The sequence below is a fragment of the Cucurbita pepo genome, chromosome 10, assembly GCF_057944985.1.
Source record: "Cucurbita pepo subsp. pepo isolate OVF chromosome 10, ASM5794498v1, whole genome shotgun sequence".
Classification (NCBI taxonomy): Eukaryota; Viridiplantae; Streptophyta; class Magnoliopsida; order Cucurbitales; family Cucurbitaceae; genus Cucurbita; species Cucurbita pepo.
This window is the reverse complement of record NC_141807.1, coordinates 10140889-10160202: the sequence shown is the minus strand read 5'-3', so window position 1 is coordinate 10160202 and position 19314 is coordinate 10140889. Positions and strand designations below refer to the sequence as shown.

General features: G+C 35.5%; 1 protein-coding gene across 1 annotated transcript in view; it reads left to right on the top strand.

Annotated features, from left to right (window-relative positions):
* The first annotated feature begins 1341 nt into the window (after positions 1-1341).
* The window catches only part of LOC147790657 (uncharacterized), a 54244-nt gene continuing 36271 nt past the window's right edge, over positions 1342-19314 (top strand). Inside the window, exon 1 of the mRNA XM_087127639.1 lies at positions 1342-2130. Coding sequence (XP_086983765.1) covers positions 1342-2130 — 789 coding nt within the window. The remainder of the gene's footprint in view (positions 2131-19314) is intronic.

Genomic DNA, 19314 nt, shown 5'->3' with positions numbered 1-19314 from the left:
TTATGAACCCTGTAGACGAGAACCCCATGGCGGTGGTGAAGGGAGGGCCCCAATTGGTTGAAAAAGAAAGAATAGTAACTTGGTCCGGACGGAGCATCTACCATTATACCCACATGGGGCATACTATTTTTATTCATAAGGGCCCATTTGCCTATTTATATAACGGATCGCCTGGTAGGTCATAAATTCGTAGAATTGGCACCCACTGGGCAGTTATTTGATTATTTTCTCTTTGAGTGAATTTTAAGTGAAACACATTCTCTACCCAAGTAATTGCAAGATGCAAGCTTCACAGCAAGAGGAATCAAAGTCCCAAGTATCAACGTCCCTAAGTGTCAATTTTTATTCTCCATCTCAACATAAATTAAACTTATTTTCGTGAAGATATCTATTTATAAAAGCAAAATATCTTAGAGTCAAAAATAAAAATGAGATATAGATACGAGACATAAATATGATACCAAATAGATATGATAACTGTAAGGATTAGATTTGATCGAGTTATTTGGATTAGATTTTATCTAGTTATTTGAATTAGATTTGATTTAGTCATTCTTCAATTGGATGAGAGATTTCTCCCGATTCTTCTGATCTTTCCAATTTTCTTTTTTTGTTCCTAACATTTTGGTATCAGAGTCATGCCCTAAACTAGTTAAAACTAGAAGCAACTGTCTTCTACGTGTGTCATAATAAAAATATGTCGATGGAGAGTCCACTTGTGTAGTTTGCTGGAGGAAGGAGTCAAGGTCGTGGAAGCTTTAGAGGCAGAGGAAGGGGACGAGGCAGACAAACCTTCAACAAGGTCATAGTGGAGTGCTATAACTGTCACAAGCTAGGACATTTTCAATGGGAATGTCAAAGCAATACCAGACGAGGCAGACAAACCTTCACAAGGTCATAGTGGAGTGCTATAACTGTCACAAGCTAGGACATTTTCAATGGGAATGTCAAAGCAATACCAGACGAGGCAGACAAACCTTCAACAAGGCCACAGTGGAGTGTTATAACTGTCACAAGCTAGGACATTTTCAATGGAGAAGATATGTGGTTCCTTGACTCGAGATGTAGCAATCATATGTGTGGGAAGAAGGAATATTTTTCAGATTTTGATGGAAGTTTCAGAGATTCAGTGAAGCTGGGCAACAACTCAAGCATGGTTGTAACTGGAAAGGGTAATGTACTGCTGGAAGTGAATGGAATCATAATGATAATCATAGGAGTGTTCTTTGTGCCAGATTTGAGGAACAATTTGTTGAGTATTGGTAAATTGCAAGCAAAGGCGTTACCTTTTTGTTTCAAAATGAAACATGCAAGGTGTTTCATCCTGAGAGAAGCTTAATCATGGAGACAAAGATGTCTTTGAATCGAATGTTCGTATTGCATGCTATATCTCAGCCTGTAGCAGCCGTTCAAACTCAATTGAAACTTATGGGGAAAAGTGGTTCAAGGTCTCTATCGTACACTCACCGCTCCAATTCCTATCGCCATAGTCAGAGAAGTAGAAGGGACCCAAGTTGTTCCCCCTATCATTCCACTACCAATTCTAGGAGAAGCAGCCGTTCAAGTTCCCTCAGCCGCCAACGCAGAAGTAGGTCTTCCTCGTTATCTCCTTTCCCCAAATCGTCCAGTTCCAGTCCTAGTCGTGCATCCACTGATCGGAATCATTCCATAGAGAAGCTTAAGAAAGAGTTAGAAGAGAAGAAAAGGCAGGAAACAGAGTTGAAGAAGTTAGAAGAAGATGTAGCTAGGAGGATGGAAGAACTAATTCAGAAGAATGTTGAAGAAAGGCTAAACTCAGAAGAGACTAAATTAGAAATACAGAGGCGAATAGAGGAAGGTCGCACGAAGTTGTTTGATGATGTTGATGTGCAGCTTGAGAAAGAGAAAGAAGCCGCTCTTACTGCTACAAGACAAAAAGAAGAACAAGCACGAAAAGAGAGAGAAGAGCTAGATAAAATGCTGGAAGAGAATAGAAGAAGGGTAGAAAAAGCACAGCGACGATTAGTTCTGGAGCTGCAGCGGAAGAAAGAAGAACAATATTGTGACCTCGAGTTGATTCAGAGACAAAAAGAGGAGGCAGCTCAGAGAACTAAGCTAGATGATAAGAGTTTGAGTTATGTTTTGCTGGGAGTTAGTGAAGAGTCAAAAGCTTACAAACTCTATGATATAGAAACGGCAGATGAAAATAAGGATATAGAAGCGGCAGATGAAAATACTGCAGAGGAAAATATTTCATCTGGCTCTTTGGCTTAAGCAAGCTTGCCTAGCTTGAATAAGGCAAGGAATAAGAGACCACCAGTCTAGATAAGAGACTATGAAATAAGAGAAGTTTTTGTTTGTAAAGAAGATGATGAAGCACAGCCATGTTTACCCCTACTGAACCTGCAAACTTTGTAAACTTTAGAGAAGTATTGAAGAGTGAGAAATGGAGGCAAGCCAGGGATCTGTTGCAATAAACAGAAATGACACATGGGAATTGATGAAGTTACCTGGTGGAAGTTTGGTATGAGGTCGTAGATATAAACTGATTACTATTCGTGTTCAGTTTTAGGGAGGGATTGTTAGGATTAGATTTGATTGAGTTATTTGGATTAGATTTGATCTAGTTATTTGAATTAGATTTGATTTAGTCATTCTTCAATTGAATGAGAGATTTCTCCCAATTCTTCTAATCTTACCGTTTTCTTTTTCTGTTACTAACAGTAACATGTCATTCTTAAAAAACTAGAATACCGATGTGACAATGATACATTAATTAAAAAGAATAATTTCAAAAAATTTATCAATTTTATATTAGAAATAAATTCATATAAATAAGTTTATATATTTGTATACTTAAAAAAAAGCTTAATGTATGTTTCACTCTCAAAATATATTCAAAGTCAAGTGTCTGATACGATGGATTATAAATTTGTAATGTATCCATCGTATTAACAAGTGTTCAGTACATGCCCAACACGTGTCAGATTAGTGAAACTAAGTTATTCTCATGCTCTCTTTACACCCATTTAAAGTAGTTTGAAAACTACCACGTCAAATATTATAATTGACTAACTACAACTTCAATTTTGTGCTTTAAGGATGGTTTTGACCCAAGAGAAATAAAATCCTTCATTTAGTATATGGTAGCAAAGATGGACATGAGAATGAGTTATTCTCATATGGAAAGAGATTTAACCTTAAGTTATATCTCATATCCTCTCTTGACCAATTATTTAGTTTTATTTAGTATGTTTTAGAAATATACGTCCATCAATAGAAAAAAAAAAAATAAATAAATAGAATAGATTAAATTAGCGAAGAGTAATGACTAACATAATTAAAAAAAAACATAAAGGATGAATTGATTAAATTGTGTAACAAACACACCGAAGTAAGATTAGGAACACAAGTAAAAAAAAAAAAAGAAGAAAACACAAACAACCAAAAAATCAAGATTTGGAAAGTGTTAAACAATTTTGATATATAGACATTTCAAGACCTTACTCGTGCAATTTTTCCATGAAATCTAACACTAGAGCATCATAAAATTTAGAGAAATGATTGAAATTAATGTCATGTTCATATAGGTTGACTTTAATACAAAAGACAAATCGAACTTTCTTAAGGATAAATTGGGGACACCAGCATAAGCTAATCAGGTAGGTGGCCTTACCATCCGTATGGTTATATTTGATTTTGACTGTGCTCGTGGTTATGCAAGTGTCATATATATTGATATGTGTGAAATTTTTTTGAATCGATATGCTTATGATATGTTATAATATGTGAATTGTATGATAATACTTACGGTACCATGTGTTCAATGGTATATTTGAGATAGGATACGAGAAGGATGCACTAAATGTAATGTAACGATAGGAGTAAGACATGTTCATGAAACGTTATGGTTTGGTTACGTATCGAAGTGCTATGGGTATGACAGATTGATAACAACGATATGGTCACGATGGATTCATAAAACAATACGATTAGGTTATGGGTAGAAAGGGATAGGATTATGATAGATTGATAGAACGATAGCGTTAGGATACGTTCCTGTAACGTTAAGACTAAGGTACGTTCAGGTAATGACAGACCTATGATATGTCTAAGGACGTTAAGGCTATGATAAATTAGGGAAGGATATAATCACGAAGATTTTATGACATGATATGATTATGGTACGACATGTGAAGGACGGATATATATCCAACAAGTGTCTAAGAGGGACGTGAGAATAAATTATTCTCGAGCTTTCTTTACATCGGTCAAAGAGTATTTGATAAGCTTTCAAAATGAAGGGTTTTCTTTTTTCTTCTTCCTTCTTTCTCCCTTTTCACGTTTATTTTTTTTTTAAATAAAAAAAAGTTTAATGTGAGAATGAAGAAGTTAGAAAGAAGAAAGAAATGAATGTAATAAAACTTTTCCGTCGGTAGGAATGGAAATTGTGAATGAGTCCTTAACGATAGTCGACCGCTATACTCTTGCTTTGGCTGTAAGTGATGATTATTAGCAATATGAGTTGTGTCAATACCACACCGTTATCAAGAGGAAGTAAAGTAGAGTAGAATAGATCAAGCGATCCATTTATTGAGAGTACCGTAAGAGACACACAATTAAGAATATTTAATAACTAATCATTTTAATATTTATACTCAAATATACTAATAGTACTAGTAACACTAGTCTCGATGACTTAAAGAATACAACTATTATCTCAAACTATAAAGAATTTAATTCCAACCTATTCTAATGGACAAACTCTTTATTAGACTCTATTGTAAGATTTCACTTCATCAATTTAAGTAGCGTTCAACTACAACTATAAATATCAAATTCTTAAGTATTCATGAACAAAATCGGCCTAACAATGTCTCTTGGAACTATTTACCAAAGGTGTTAGAATGAGCTGTGTGGAAGGGTTGCCTTTAGATGCTTTAGTACCGATTAAGGATTTCAATATCCTAGTAGTGCAGAATGCAGGAAGGTTCGTAGTTGAAAAGAATAACGAGAATAGTGGACATCGTTTCATCTACAAGCGTGTGGTGAACGGTCTGGTTGGAATGACTAGAGAACGTCGTCCTCGCAGAATTTATATTATTGTGATAGAAGTTATAAATAACGATGATATTTCTTGGTCTTTTATTACAAAGGTGCAGAACTTTTAAAGAAGTTCTCGAGTTCCTTGTCCCCAAGTAGAAATACAACTACTAGAATGCTATCTCTACTTATAATAAAGCCCTCTCTCTCTCGAAATATATGTGTGTGTGTTTGTGGATGTATTACTCTCTTTTATTAATGAAATATGGCATAGTCGTAATGATATTATGAGTATCTTTTCTATCCCTCCCTTCCTTATCGCTATATAAAGAATATGAAGATTATAAGTAAAAGATGTACAAGTAATATGAAGATTATAAAGAATATGAAGAATATGAAGATTAATGAAATATGGCATGTCTCCAAAAAAAAATGGAATGAGGAGTTTCGTCTTAGTTTACCGTTCAATCTGGTTAATCAGTATCAGTAATAGCCTAGGGGAGAAAGAAGAAATAGGAATCGGATCATGAATCGGACAGAAAGAGTCCGGGACTTCCTTGAGGAACCACATCTTTCCAACCCAGTTCATCGGATTCATTCGGCCCAGCTTCTTCTTCTTCTTTTCATATTGGGTTTCGGACTCAGCCACTGACTTCTCTTCCATTTTCTCAAAAGGCAGGGTCTGACAGCGAGGACTAAATAAGACCCCAACCAACCAAAACCAAATTCGCGCAAGGTGCCCGGTCTAGCTGTCTGTCTGAGGTCGATGGTGCATCCGGTAAGCTCTTTCGGTATTCATCTCCAGAGCCCAGGGTCAGATGCTTCAATCCTTCATTCATATTCTGTCTCCTTCTTATTTTGATGTATATATTGCAAGTTTACAGGAGTTTCCTTTGTAATAAGGACCCCCTACGGATCATGGACTGGATCCATCCGGCCCGGAATCCAATGAACTGATGGTATAATGCTTATAATTCAATATATCTTTGTTATCAACAATAATTATCAAACGGTATATAATTTTGTCCAAGTAAGGTCGCTTCTCATTTCCTGTATGATATCATAACACAAAATCGAGCGGAAGGGTTAACGATAAAATGATAACAAAAACCCATTCGTTGAACTAACTATAAAGGAAGGGTTGGTTGGAAACCATGTCTATACTTCTTTGCTTTAATCACAGGTAACTAAAGATATATAAGAACAACAGAATATGGCATGCCTAGTCAAAACATAAAAACTTTCTTGCCATGTTATAGTTAATAAATATGGTATGCACAAAGATCCGATGTCACACTTCATGATTGGAGACCAATACAGTGAGCTATGGTCGTCCATAACGTCCTTTGGTCCAATTATGTCAAGCAAATGTTGTAGCAAGCAAAGAGTTTTTAATAAGTTTGCTATTGCAAAGAGCTCGGTTTAAGGCACAAATGTCTCTGATGTGAAAGGCGCACCAATTCAACGAGATTTAAGTAACCATGAATAAGACACATGATACAGCTTGTAAACAAAACGATGTCCATGACTCTTGTTATTTTCTTCCACTACAAACCTTCTAGCCTCTTGCACTTTTTTGTCATTGACATCCTTAATTGAAATTAGAATTGAAGGAAACACTTCTCCACAACTCATTATGGAACACCTTTGATAGATAGTTTCAACAGATTTACTTTGCCGAGGAATACTTTAAAATTCGATATTTATAGTTGAACGCTACTTAAATTGATGAAGTGAAATTTTACAACAGATGTTAATAAATCGTTTGTCTATTAGAAGAGAGCTTGAAATTAAATTCTTTATAGTTGGTATAAGGGATGTTTTAGTCAAATTAAGTATACTTTTTAGTTTTAAAATAAATTATTTTTTTAGTTTAAAATAAATTAATTTTTTAGTTTTAATTTTATTCCTAATAAATTAATTTTGATGTGGTGTTATTTATTTTAATAAAATTAATATTAACTTAATCAACAAAAAATTTGTATTTTTTTTTTAAATTATAAGCTAAATTAATAAAAATACCATTGAACTTTGCACTTTATCTAAAAAATACTCATAATTTTTTTAGAAGTTTCAATAATACACTTAATCTTTAAAAAAAAAAAAAAAAAAAAAAAATCTATAGAAACTATTAATTTGTTTTTTAAGAAAATACGGTTGAATTTTCAAAAAAAAAAAAAAAAAAGCTTCAAAACTACTCGTTAACTTTCAAAAGTGTTTAAAAAAAGATAGATGTGGAGAAAATTGTGTTCACGGGGAGAAAATTGAAGGTTATTTTAGGAGAAGGTTTTCAAGATCAGTATAAGATCCTCAAAACATAATAAGAAGTAATATCCTAGCTTAAGGTCCCATTAAAAACCTACTAGTATGCTACTTACTAAGTTTTACTCACTCCATGTTTATCATTTTTTTTCAAGTAACTAAGAGTTGGTCGTGGATGAGAGCGGACTTTGGAGTGTGAGCCATGGACTAACCTCTGTTTTTAATCTAGTATTTTTTGTTCTTCTTTTAAGTCTGCTTCTTATTTTGTGTTTGTAACGAGTATGTATATGTAACACCCAAAATATGAAGGAAATTATCTCCCATAACAATAAGCCACTCATGAAAGACCCAATGGATAGAAAGGAAAAAAATTAAAGGATTAAGCAAGAACAAATGACTTAGTTAAGTCACTCGTGTACCCTAACAAGTGATTTCACGGAGTTAAAGGCCTTTTGAAAAGGATTGGAAACGAAAAAGTAAATCAAAAGGGCAAAAAAGTCATTTTATCAATTATAAAAAATCTTTTCGGATTTGTAATTCCTAATCTAGAAGGAATCTCAAGATTAAAAAAAAAAAGGAATAATGATAAAAAAGCTATGAGAAATTTGTAGAAAATTTTTGGATTTTTCAAGAAAAATAATAATAAAATATTCATAAATTGGTAAATTACCAAAATACCCCTAGAAGAATGGATAATTACAGAAATGTCACTCTAATTAGAATCAGAGCATCTACCGTGACCATCCAGCAAAATCTTTCGAACTCAAATCTCAACCGTCGGATGTCTTCCAAAATTTGATATGATCTAGAACGAACACGCATGGATCATCACATCCAACGACTAGTATGCAAAGCCAAGGTCGATAAGGCCATGATCGGAGTTGATATAACCAAAAAATTATCGAGAAAGATCGATCTCTAAATAATGAAGATTCTAGAGCACTCAATGTCGGTTTAAGCTCCTCCTATAAAGTGGGAAGTAGGAGCAACAATACGGAATAAGAATCGAGAAAGGTCGATCCCCCAATTGAAGGCAATAAACGTTTAGATTGTGTTTCTCCTACTCTCAGATTTCTTCCAAATTCCAGAGCAATCCTCCACCATTTCACTTCAAACTTCAAAATAACGAAGAATCTGGAGCTCTCAATGTCGGTTTAAGCTCCTCCTATAAAGTCTAAAGTAGGACCAACAATATGGAATAAGAATCGAGAAAGGTCGATCCCCCAATCGAAGGCAATAAGCGTTTAGATTATGAGTCTCCTACTCTCAGATTTCTTCCAAATTCGAGAGCAATCCTCCACCATTTCTCTTCAAACTTATTCCTACCGTTTCTCAACAAGATTACCCACAAGTTCTATGAAGGAATAGAGTGCTGAAAGTGCCTAGAAACCATTCCCCCAATTCAATCCGCCATTGAAGAACTTCAAGAAAAACTTGAAAATCCAACCCGAGGATACATGATGACTCGTCGAGCAAGAATGATTCCAATCAGTTTTTGTACCTCCAAGGAATGCTTCCATAGAAGACCACGAAGAAAAATAACCTCGAGAGCATGCCAAATGGAAGGAAATAGGTTTCAAAATTAAATTGGGGATGAGAGTCAAAATTCCTATCTACGATCTCTTTTCCTTCAAATTAAGGATTCCTCTAGCTTCAGAGGAAGAAGTTGAGTAAACTTGATGAAGGAATCCAGAGCTAAAACGTCGTAGAATAAGCTACCCACGAGATCAAAAATCTGGCGTTTCGAGTGAGTTGCATACCGAGAACGATTTCTAGAAATTAAGGTCCTACACTCAAAGACGTTCCTCCAAACAAATTCCTTTAGTCTGAAGATAGGATATGGAAGAGGTTCAATGAAGAAATAGGGCCTTGAAACCCCTAGAATCGGCTACCCAATAAGAAATTCTTTGTTTTATCTCCAGCGATAAATCAGATTTTGGATGAACTTTGGTAGCGAATATCTTAGGCTACGATCCACGTTCTTCCTGTTCAGAGGAAGAAAACGATGATACGGCCAATTCAACTGAACTGTCCAAGTCAACTCAAAAGTTGACCTTTTCTCGGGTTTTCTCAGTAGATCTTATTTTATGAAATGTTGTATGAATCCTTTTCCCGAGAGGTTATATAAGGTAATGAAGTTTGGGAGTTATTTGTAAACTTTAGTTAGCGAAACCAAGATATGGGAGAAAATGCTCATCACGATCCATATGACTTTACCTCCTAGGATAACTAAGTTATCCCTAAAGTAATAGATTCCCCGGGCTCCTAGGATAACTAAAGTGATATCCCTAAAGTAATAGATTCCCCAGATGTACCCTTGGTCTATACTACGTGCACAATATCATGCTTGGCTATTCCTAAGAACTTATAAGTTCCAAGCTTGACCCAAAACATTATGCATAGAGGCCGCTATTTCTCTTTAGGTGGGATGCTATGGTATATGTACCATGAGCAGCCTGCACCACGTTTTGCTAGCAGGATGCCACGATTATGACAACACCACCTATGCACTCATGGGAAGTGGTAACACTGTTTTGTTTTAAAATGTCTTGTGTTGTCAAAAGGATGCCACGACTATGACAACACCACCTATGCACTCATGGGAAGTGGTAACACTGTTTTGTTTTAAAATGTCTTGTGTTGTCAAAGGTCCTACCGGGAGTAGAACCACAGTGGTTGGATTCAAAGTCCAAAGTGCTAACCACTACACCATAGAACCCCTTGTAAAAATTTATTTTGGAATGGTTTTCCTATTTTATGCAGATTCCACAAGAAGGGAGATCCTATCATGAGTCAAACTCAAGTTATTGGATTCAAAGTTCTAGAACTGTTTTATCTAACTCGTTGTGATCTTGAGCACCTTTAGAGTGGTTGCAGAAGCAACCCTCCGATGTTGATTGAAGCTCTTGGAGAACATGTAATTTTATATATTTCTTATAGTTAATTTATATATTGTTGTATATTACAAACAAATTGAAATAATACTTTACATCCCCGTCTTTCTTTCTTCTGTGCAAAATTAACATGAAAACTATATTATTTCAATATTCACTCGAGAAACAAGGGGTGAAAACTATATTATTTCAAACCCTCCATTATTGCTTCTACTTTGCGTGAAAATGCTTCCACTAAATCATGTTACTAACTAGTTGGTTTGGTTTGGTTCAATTCTTGGGTCCACTAGATTGAATTGACGTAGCTCAATTAAACTCTTGATAATATTAAAATCATAAGTTTCTTAAATTAAGTTAACTTAAAAGTTTAACCCCTAATCTTTTTTAGAATGTTTAGCTTTGTGTCTAGTTGATCTCTAAATGCTTAGAAGTATCTAATAAGACTTCTATTTAAGGAACTTTTCACTATAAAAGATGTAAGACTTGACGCTTATTATTAAGGAATTTCAAATGAGTGATTTGATATATCATAGAGGACAAAATATTTATTTGTTTCAAATATCTTACGTTGACTGTTCTTTTTTGTCAAGTATTTTGAATATTATCATTGTGAATTAGTAATGGCATTAGATTGAATCTCATTAATAACAATATCCCAAAACTCAGGTAAAGATGACATCAAAATTAATACTTTAATTTCATCTTCAAAATTTATTTCCACTTAACTCAGTTGACTAATAATCATAATAGTCCACTGAACTCAGTTGACTAATAATCTCACCGGTGCACAAATATTTACAACCTTAAAAAGGTAAAATTATAAGGAGTACAACAAAAAGTGTTTAAAATAGTTTCAAAATATAGAAAAAAAAGAGTAGGAATTGGTCAAAGTCAACATCCATTGATCACTTATGAAACAACACAACACAAATGAGGGTAACATTTTTTTTATTTCTCTATATTAGGCCCTTTGGTTTATTGGCTTTACTAGATGGAGACATGAAGTTTTCTATGTTCCAAATAAATTTGGTTGATTGTTTTCTCGTTAGCATTGGTACCATCAAAACTTATTTATTTCTTTGAAATGTTTGAGTTTACAATTTACATGTTTTCATTTTTCTACTTTTTCTGCTTGCATTTAGAAATGAAGCAAAATTAGTCTGAGGGTTTTAGGCAGATTGTTATAATTCTAATTTTTAACTAAAAAAAAAAAATTAGTCTCGTTGTCACGCTTAAAACTACCCTATAGATATAATCGACCTATTATCCTTCCACCAATAGGAGCAAAAGGCAACGTTACTATGTGAAACTAGTTTCATGTCATTTATTCAACAATAAGGGTGTTAGCATGCATTTGTAAATGAACCCATATTTAAAAAATTTATATAAAATAGAAAAGAATTGTTATCTCAAAGACAATGAGAAAACCAACGGTTCCTTCACCCAAGACCTATGGCCCGACTCCCAACATGGAAGGGATAATCTAGAGAATCATTCCAAGAACCCTAACAGATGGGTTACAAACTCACATTTCGGTGGGTTCTCCAAGCACGGATTGCAAGTTAAAAGAGGTTGAAAACAAAGTAAAATGATAAAAGGGCCCAACAAAATTCGAATGGGTGACCTCTTGATCTGTAGTCAAATGCGCTATGGACCCATTTTGCATGATTTCAACCTGAGTGACCTCTTCTATAGAGTGTTAGTCTAAAAGTGTAAAAAGTGTCTCTCCAAAATAAAAGGGCCCAACCAAGTTCAAACGGGTGACCGGTCAAATTCTCTACCTTAGTGACCCCTTAGACATAGTGTCGGTCCAAAAAGTGTAACAAATTTCTATCCAAGATAGAAGGGCCTGTTAGGATCGCACAACAACGCACACGCTCGATCTAGATAAACACAAAGAACAGGATAGAGAAAAGTGCAAGGAGAACTCTAGCTAAAAGAATTTTTCTATTGATGACTTCACGTATGTACAGTAAGAGAGAATTACAGAGAATAGAAAGTACTTTTCAAAGCTCTAGCGGATGGGATATATATATAGTTCAGTTTACTATATATAGGTTTACCAAATTTAACCGTCTACTATATATAGCTATTTACTATATATAGCTTTACCCGATTTAACCATCTACTATATATAGCTATTTACGTTTATCGGATATAGTTTTACCAAATATAGCTGTACCGGATATAGCTTTACCAAATATAACTTTACCGGATATAACCGTTGACCAAGTTATAAATAAGCCGTAGGCTCCATAACCTAACAATTCTTCCACTTGGAGACTGATCTAGTCAACCAAGAATTTCATTCTCAAACGACCATGAGCATCTTCATGGTCTTCATGTCACCATATCAATTGAGGCTTTGCACAACCTCAATATTCCAACATCAACACATTTTGTCAACATGTTTGCTGGATTCTTTGCACCCTCTATCTTCTCCAAATACATCATCATCTTTCACTAACCTGCAAGTGAAATGGTATCGTCTTATGTGTTTTCTCTTTAAATGATAGACCGGGTTCCTTCGCCAACTGTATGACACTCTGACTATTTCTGTTAAGAATCTTCGTGCTGCTTCTTGCCCATTCTTCCAGATAGTCAGTCATCCATATCGTCTTCTTTCCAGCTTCAACTATTGCCACGTACTCAATGTCAGTACAACGCATTTTTGAAGCCTAGACGTCCCATCATCCATGACTTGCTCCTACTTTGTTGTATCCTCCAACTGTAGGGTCTCATCAAAGGGTTGTGGTTCCCTTTCATCAGCAACAGATAGTGTAATGAAGGTACATACATATCTGGTACTCTGATAGTACAGGATGATCTTATCAACACCAGTTCAGGTGTCAGTTGCTCCACTGCTGATTCCTCCGTAACAACCTCAGAAGTTTGTTGAGTATCTGCTACAAGATCACTTGGTGATTTTCTCCGCAACTCAACCTCAACTCCCACTTGCTTTGTTGTCTTGGAACCTTGCTCCACATCTGGTTCCTCAGCAGTAGTCTCAGGAGTTTCTTGAGTATCTGCTACAACATCACTAGGTGAGTTTCCCTGCAACTCAAGCTCAACTCCCACTGTCTTCGTGGTCTTGGAACCTTGCTCCACATCTGGTTCCATTTTCAATCGCACTTTCTTCAATTCTCTGGCGATCCTTGTGAAGCTAACTCGTTTCTGCTTGCTCATAACGTAGTTCTCACAACAACCCACATCAACAGATTTCAGACCTTCTAAAACTCCTTTCGCAACCAGCCTCTTCATTCCTTTCGCGCTCATTGGTTCAAGTCTATTGTGCTGTAGACTTGAATTTGAAGCACTCTCAGCAACAGCAGCTATGTTCATACACCCTGCAGTGGTGTATAAGGTTCCAGATTTTGAGCCACGTGCTACCACCGTAGCACCCTTCATAATCTTCCACGAACTCTTCCCTAACTTTGTTGCATAACCTGTGCTGTCCAACTGACCAATAGAGATCAGGTTCCTTCAGAGACCAGGAATATATCTGACATCCTTTAATGTCCACTCATTTCCTGCCGGAGTTTTTATGCAGACATCTCTTTTTCCTTTAATCTCCAAATCTTTGTTGTCAGCAAAGTACACCTTCTCGAAATTTCTAGACTTGAAATTCCAAAACAACTCTTTATTTGGAGACGAATGAAAAGATGCACATGAATCCAAAATCCAGGATTCAATCGAACTGTCCATGCTGAGGATTAGAGCATCCCCAATGTCTTCTGATGAAAAGATGCATCTTTGGTCTTGTACAACCTGTCCAAAAGTGATCTTTTTCTCCACAATTCCAACACGTTACGTTTGGTCTATTTGAAGATTTTTCTCGGTTCTTTGATTTTGATCGCCCTTTGTTTGGGCCCTTCAGTTTACTTCTTCCCCTTCAATCAACACTGAGAGCATTGCCTGATGAATCTCCAGTTTCCCGTTTGCGAATACTTTCGCTGAGAACTACATCTCGAATTTCATAAAACTTCAGTTTATCAGATCCTCGAGAACAACTGATTGCGGCAACAACAGTATCCCATGACTCGGGTAAGAATGACATCAAAATCAACGCTTTAATTTCATCTTCGAAATTAATTTCCACCGAACTCAGTTGACTTATGATCATATTGAATTCATTTATATGATCAGCAACAGGTCCACCTTCAGATATCTGTAGATTGAACAATCTCCACATCAAATACACCTTGTTCATAGCCGATGGTTTTTCATACATATTTGATAGCGCCTTCAATAGATCTGACGTTGTCTTCTACTTGATAATGTTGAACGCCACGTTTCTGGATAGCGTCAACCGAATCAGCCCCAAGGCTTGTTGATCCTTGAGCTTCCATTATTCCATGGTCATGGATTCCGGCTTCACTCCCAACAGAGGTTCGTGAAGATCTTTCTGGTACAGATAATCTTCAATCTGCATCATCCAGAAACCGAAATCGGATCCATCGAACTTCTCAATTCCAATCTTTGAACTTTCCATCTTCACAGATCGTGGTGAATTTCGCCTAGCTCTGATACTAGTTGTTGGGATCGCACAACAACGCACACGCTCGGTCTAGATGAACACAAAGAACAGGATAGAGAAAAATGCAAGGAGAACTCTAGGTAAAAGAATTTTTCTATTGATGACTTCACGTATGTATAGTAAGAGAGAATTACATAGAATAGAAAGTACTTTTCAAAGCTCTAGCGGATGGTATATATATATAGTTCAGTTTACTATATATAGGTTTACCAGATTTAACCATCTACTATATATAGCCATTTACTATATATAGCTTTACCCGATTTAACCATCTACTATATATAGCTATTTAAGATATATAGCTTTACAAAATATAGCTTTACCGGATATACCTTTACCAAATATAGTTTTACCGGATAGAACCGTTGACCAAGCTATAAATAAGCAGCAAGCTCCATAACCTAACAGGGCCCAACTAGGTTCGAATTGGTGACCTCTTGATCTGCAATCAAATGCTCTAACATTGAGCTATGGTCCCATTTTGTATGATCTCAACCTTAGTGACCCCTTCTACAGATTATCGGTCCAAAAGTGACCCTACCGAATCGGCTATGGACCAATTTTGTATAAATTGGTGGATTACCTATCTGGAATTAAACACAGGTCGTTAGATTCAAAGTCGAAAGTGCTAACCACTACACCATAGAACCACTTGTTAAACTTTATTTTGGCAGCGATTTTGATAAGCGCCAACAACGCTGGATTTTGCAAAGCTAGAGGTCATAGTATCCTTAGATACTTTCACAAGGTGTTTTCAACTTCTTTTATAGGTAATTGAACTTTTGAGTCCATGTAAATGATTGGTTGGATTAGTATCAGTTTAAGAAGAGAGACTTTGTTAGAAATTCTCCCATAGGTAATCCCCCAAGGTGTTTTCAACTCCTTTTATAGGTCGAATTTTAAAATCAAACCACAACAGAATTTACTTCTATCTAGCAAAATTATTTTTTAGTTTGAAACAAGATTATTCCCTTCTTTCTCTAAAACTAAATTTGACTCTCGAATAGATTTTAATAGTTTTGTTAATTAAATTTTATTTAAAATTTTTGTACAAAGAGTACCATGGAAATAATACTTTTTTTTTACTATTTTGTAATTTGTATGGTATTATTGGAGGCTTTTGAATGAAATATGATAATTGATTCTCTATTCTCTTTGACAATTTTAGATACCTCCATATCCGATATTTGATGCGTCACGTTTCATTATGAGATCTGCCCTTGGGTCAATAAGACTTAAGCAGAGAGTTTATTTGACTAATGAATTGATTACATTAATGAATGTATGTAGATGTTTTAAGTGTTGATCTTAATGGTTTTAGAAAATATCAACACATCATCGATATAAACTATCGAATTTTTTTGAAAGGATTGAACATATCATTCATAATCTTCTGAAATTCGGATGGAGCGTTAAATGCTATTTTATATTTGTCCTTTTAGGAAACTAGAATTTTCCGAAATCCCAATTTCATGTCGAATTTTATAAAAACATTTGACTCTAAATTCTTTTTATCAAATCATTTTTGTTTTGGATTGGATATCTTATTTATTCTAAAACCTTATTCAAAGGTTTGTAGTTAATTACCAGTATAAGAATTTCTGGTTTCTTTTCACCATGTTGTTAACCTAAAATGCCAGACATGACCACATGCTCTTTGAAGACCTTATTAGCTTCCTCTGCAAAATATCACCTAAAATGTCACAGTATGTAGTGTTCGATGCTTTTTGACTTAACCCTAGGGTTCTATTTAAAGTGAACTTGTGATAATTTTTGTCAAATTATATATTTGAATACCTAATACATTAAGATATAATATCTTATTTCAATAATATTAAAATATCGTAGAATATCATAATATATATTTAATTAATATGAATCTCATTCAAATTTAAAATATATATTTTTATTTAATGTTTATGATACACATCAATTATTTTAATATTTAACATATCAAATACGTTAATATGTTTTGATATTATACTTCAAGAGTATAGGAACTTGCTCAGAGGACCGGAGAGTTACATTGGCCTACAATGCATCTCATGGACGATGCAAAACTATGGTGGCGCTTGAAGGTGAATTGTATAAAAAACTGGTCATGCACCAAAAAATCATGGGAAGACCATTGATGGAATTGAAGCAATCGACGCTCCCCTGTATGGGTTTCCAATCAAAGACCTAATGTTTGATGTTGACTCTTTTGAAGAAAGAGCCACATGATCAAACAACAAAAAACGTGGTGGTATCTCTGAGAACTCTATCACACACATAAAAAAAACGTGTCGAAGAGTTAGACATTACACAGAAGATCTAGCTTTCATCGAGGAGACCCGTGTTCGATTCTCGAAAATGAAATTTTATTTTCTTATTTCGTTTATTTTATAGTTTCATCTTTTGTCACCAATTATATTTATACTTTACCTAGGTTTGAGAAGCACTATAATGGATGAGTTCAATAATATCTTAAATTCAAAAGACTTTTATGAACTTGGTTTGAGAGGCACTATAATGGTCAAGTTCAATAGTATCTTAGATTAAAAGGACTTTTATGAACTTTGAACCTTTAATAGTGTTATGTCATAGATATTTGGTTCAATTTCAACAAGTGAGGTTGAGGTCATTCAAATGGTTAATGTGATAATCCGGTCATTTTCAAGGTCTCTTTTGTTGAGCACCATCATGGCTGAGATGACTGAGATGAGCACCAGAGTGAGTTTGACAAGGAGGGTCGTAGAGAACCACACCCCAAGCCAAGCTCATGTTGGGCTTAACAAACTGAAAATCCAAAAACTCAAACCCTTAAATGGAACCAGGATGCTAAGGAATTAAAAAGCTTTATTTTTGACGTAGAACAATACTTGAAGGTTACAAGAACTTGCTCATAGAACCTAAGAGTTACGTTGGCCACAATGCATCTCATGGACGGTGGCGCTCGAAGGTGGATAATATAAAAAATGGGTAATGCACCATAAACTCATGGGAAGACCGTTGATGGAATCGATGCAATCAACGCTCCCCTTGATGGGTTGCCAAATAAAGACCTGACATTTGATGTTGACTCTTTTGAAGAAAAAGCCACACGATCGAACACCTCGAAATGTCGCGGTAGCTCTAAGAACTCTATCATACAACCTGAGAGTTGAGGGCTACAAGAACTTTCTCATACGACCTGAGAGTTACGTTAGCCGCAATGCATCTCATGGACAATGCAAAACTATGGTAGTTCTCGAAGGTGAATGGTATAAAAATTGGGTCATGAACCATAAACTCATGGCAAGATCGTTGATGGAATCGATGCAATCGACACTCCCCTGGATGGGTTGCCAATCAAAGACCTAACATTTTATATTGACTCTTTTGAAGAAAGAGCCACACAATCGAACAGCTTGAAACGTCGCGGTAGCCCTGAGAACTCTAACACACACAGGGAAGGACGTGTCGAAGAGTTAGACATTAAGCAAAAGATCATGTTAAAACTCTTCAGCGATCTGACAAAAGACTTCAGGACATCTATACCAAAAATCCATTGTCGTCCAGCAGTAAGGATATTTGGCTTTCACCCAAGAGACCCGGGTTTGATTCCCGGCAATGGAATATTATTTTTTTTATTTCATTTTTGTTAAGGATATTTAGTAATAAATTATACTTTTCCGTATATTTTATATTTGATATTTTATTATAAGACAAATATTCCATTTATTACAATTTCCATATCCTTGTAATTTATTTGATTATAAATAAGATAACTTTCACACCATTTAGGTGTGGTGGATTAATCAAACATTCACAATTCAGAAGTAGGTCTTCCTCGTTATCTTCTTTCCCCAAATCGTCCAGTTCCAGTCCTAGTCGTGCATCCACTGATCGGAATCATTCCATAGAGAAGCTTAAGAAAGAGGAAGAAGAGAAGAAAAGGCGTGAAACAGAGTTGAAGAAGTTAGAAGAAGATGCAACTAGGAGGATGGAAAAACTAATTCAGAAGAATGTTGAAGAAAGGCTAAACTCTAAAGAGACTAAATTAGAAATACAGAGGCGAATAGAGGAAGGTCGCACGAAGTTGTTTGATGATGTTGATGTGCAGCTTGAGAAAGAGAAAGAAGTCGCTCTTACTGCTACAAGACAAAAAGAAGAACAAGCACGAAAAGAGAGAGAAGAGCTAGATAAAATGCTGGAAGAGAATAGAAGAAGGGTAGAAAAAGCACAGCGACGATTAGTTCTGGAGCTGCAGCGGAAGGAAGAAGAACAATATTGTGAGCTCGAGTTGATTCAGAGATAAAAAGAGGAGGCAGCTCAGAGAACTAAGCTAGATGATAAGAGTTTGAGTTATGTTTTGCTGGGAGTCAGTGAAGAGTCAAAAGCTTACAGACTCTATGACATAGAAACGGCAGATGAAAATAAGGATATAGAAGCGGCAGATGAACGGCAGATGAAAATAAGGATATAGAAGCGGCAGATGAAAATACTGCAGAGGAAAATATTTCATCTGGCTCTTTGGCTGAAGCAAGCTCTCCTAGCTCGAACAAGGCAAGGAATAAGAGACCACCAGTCCGGATGAGAGACTATGCAATAGGAGAAGTTTTTTTTTGTAAAGATGAT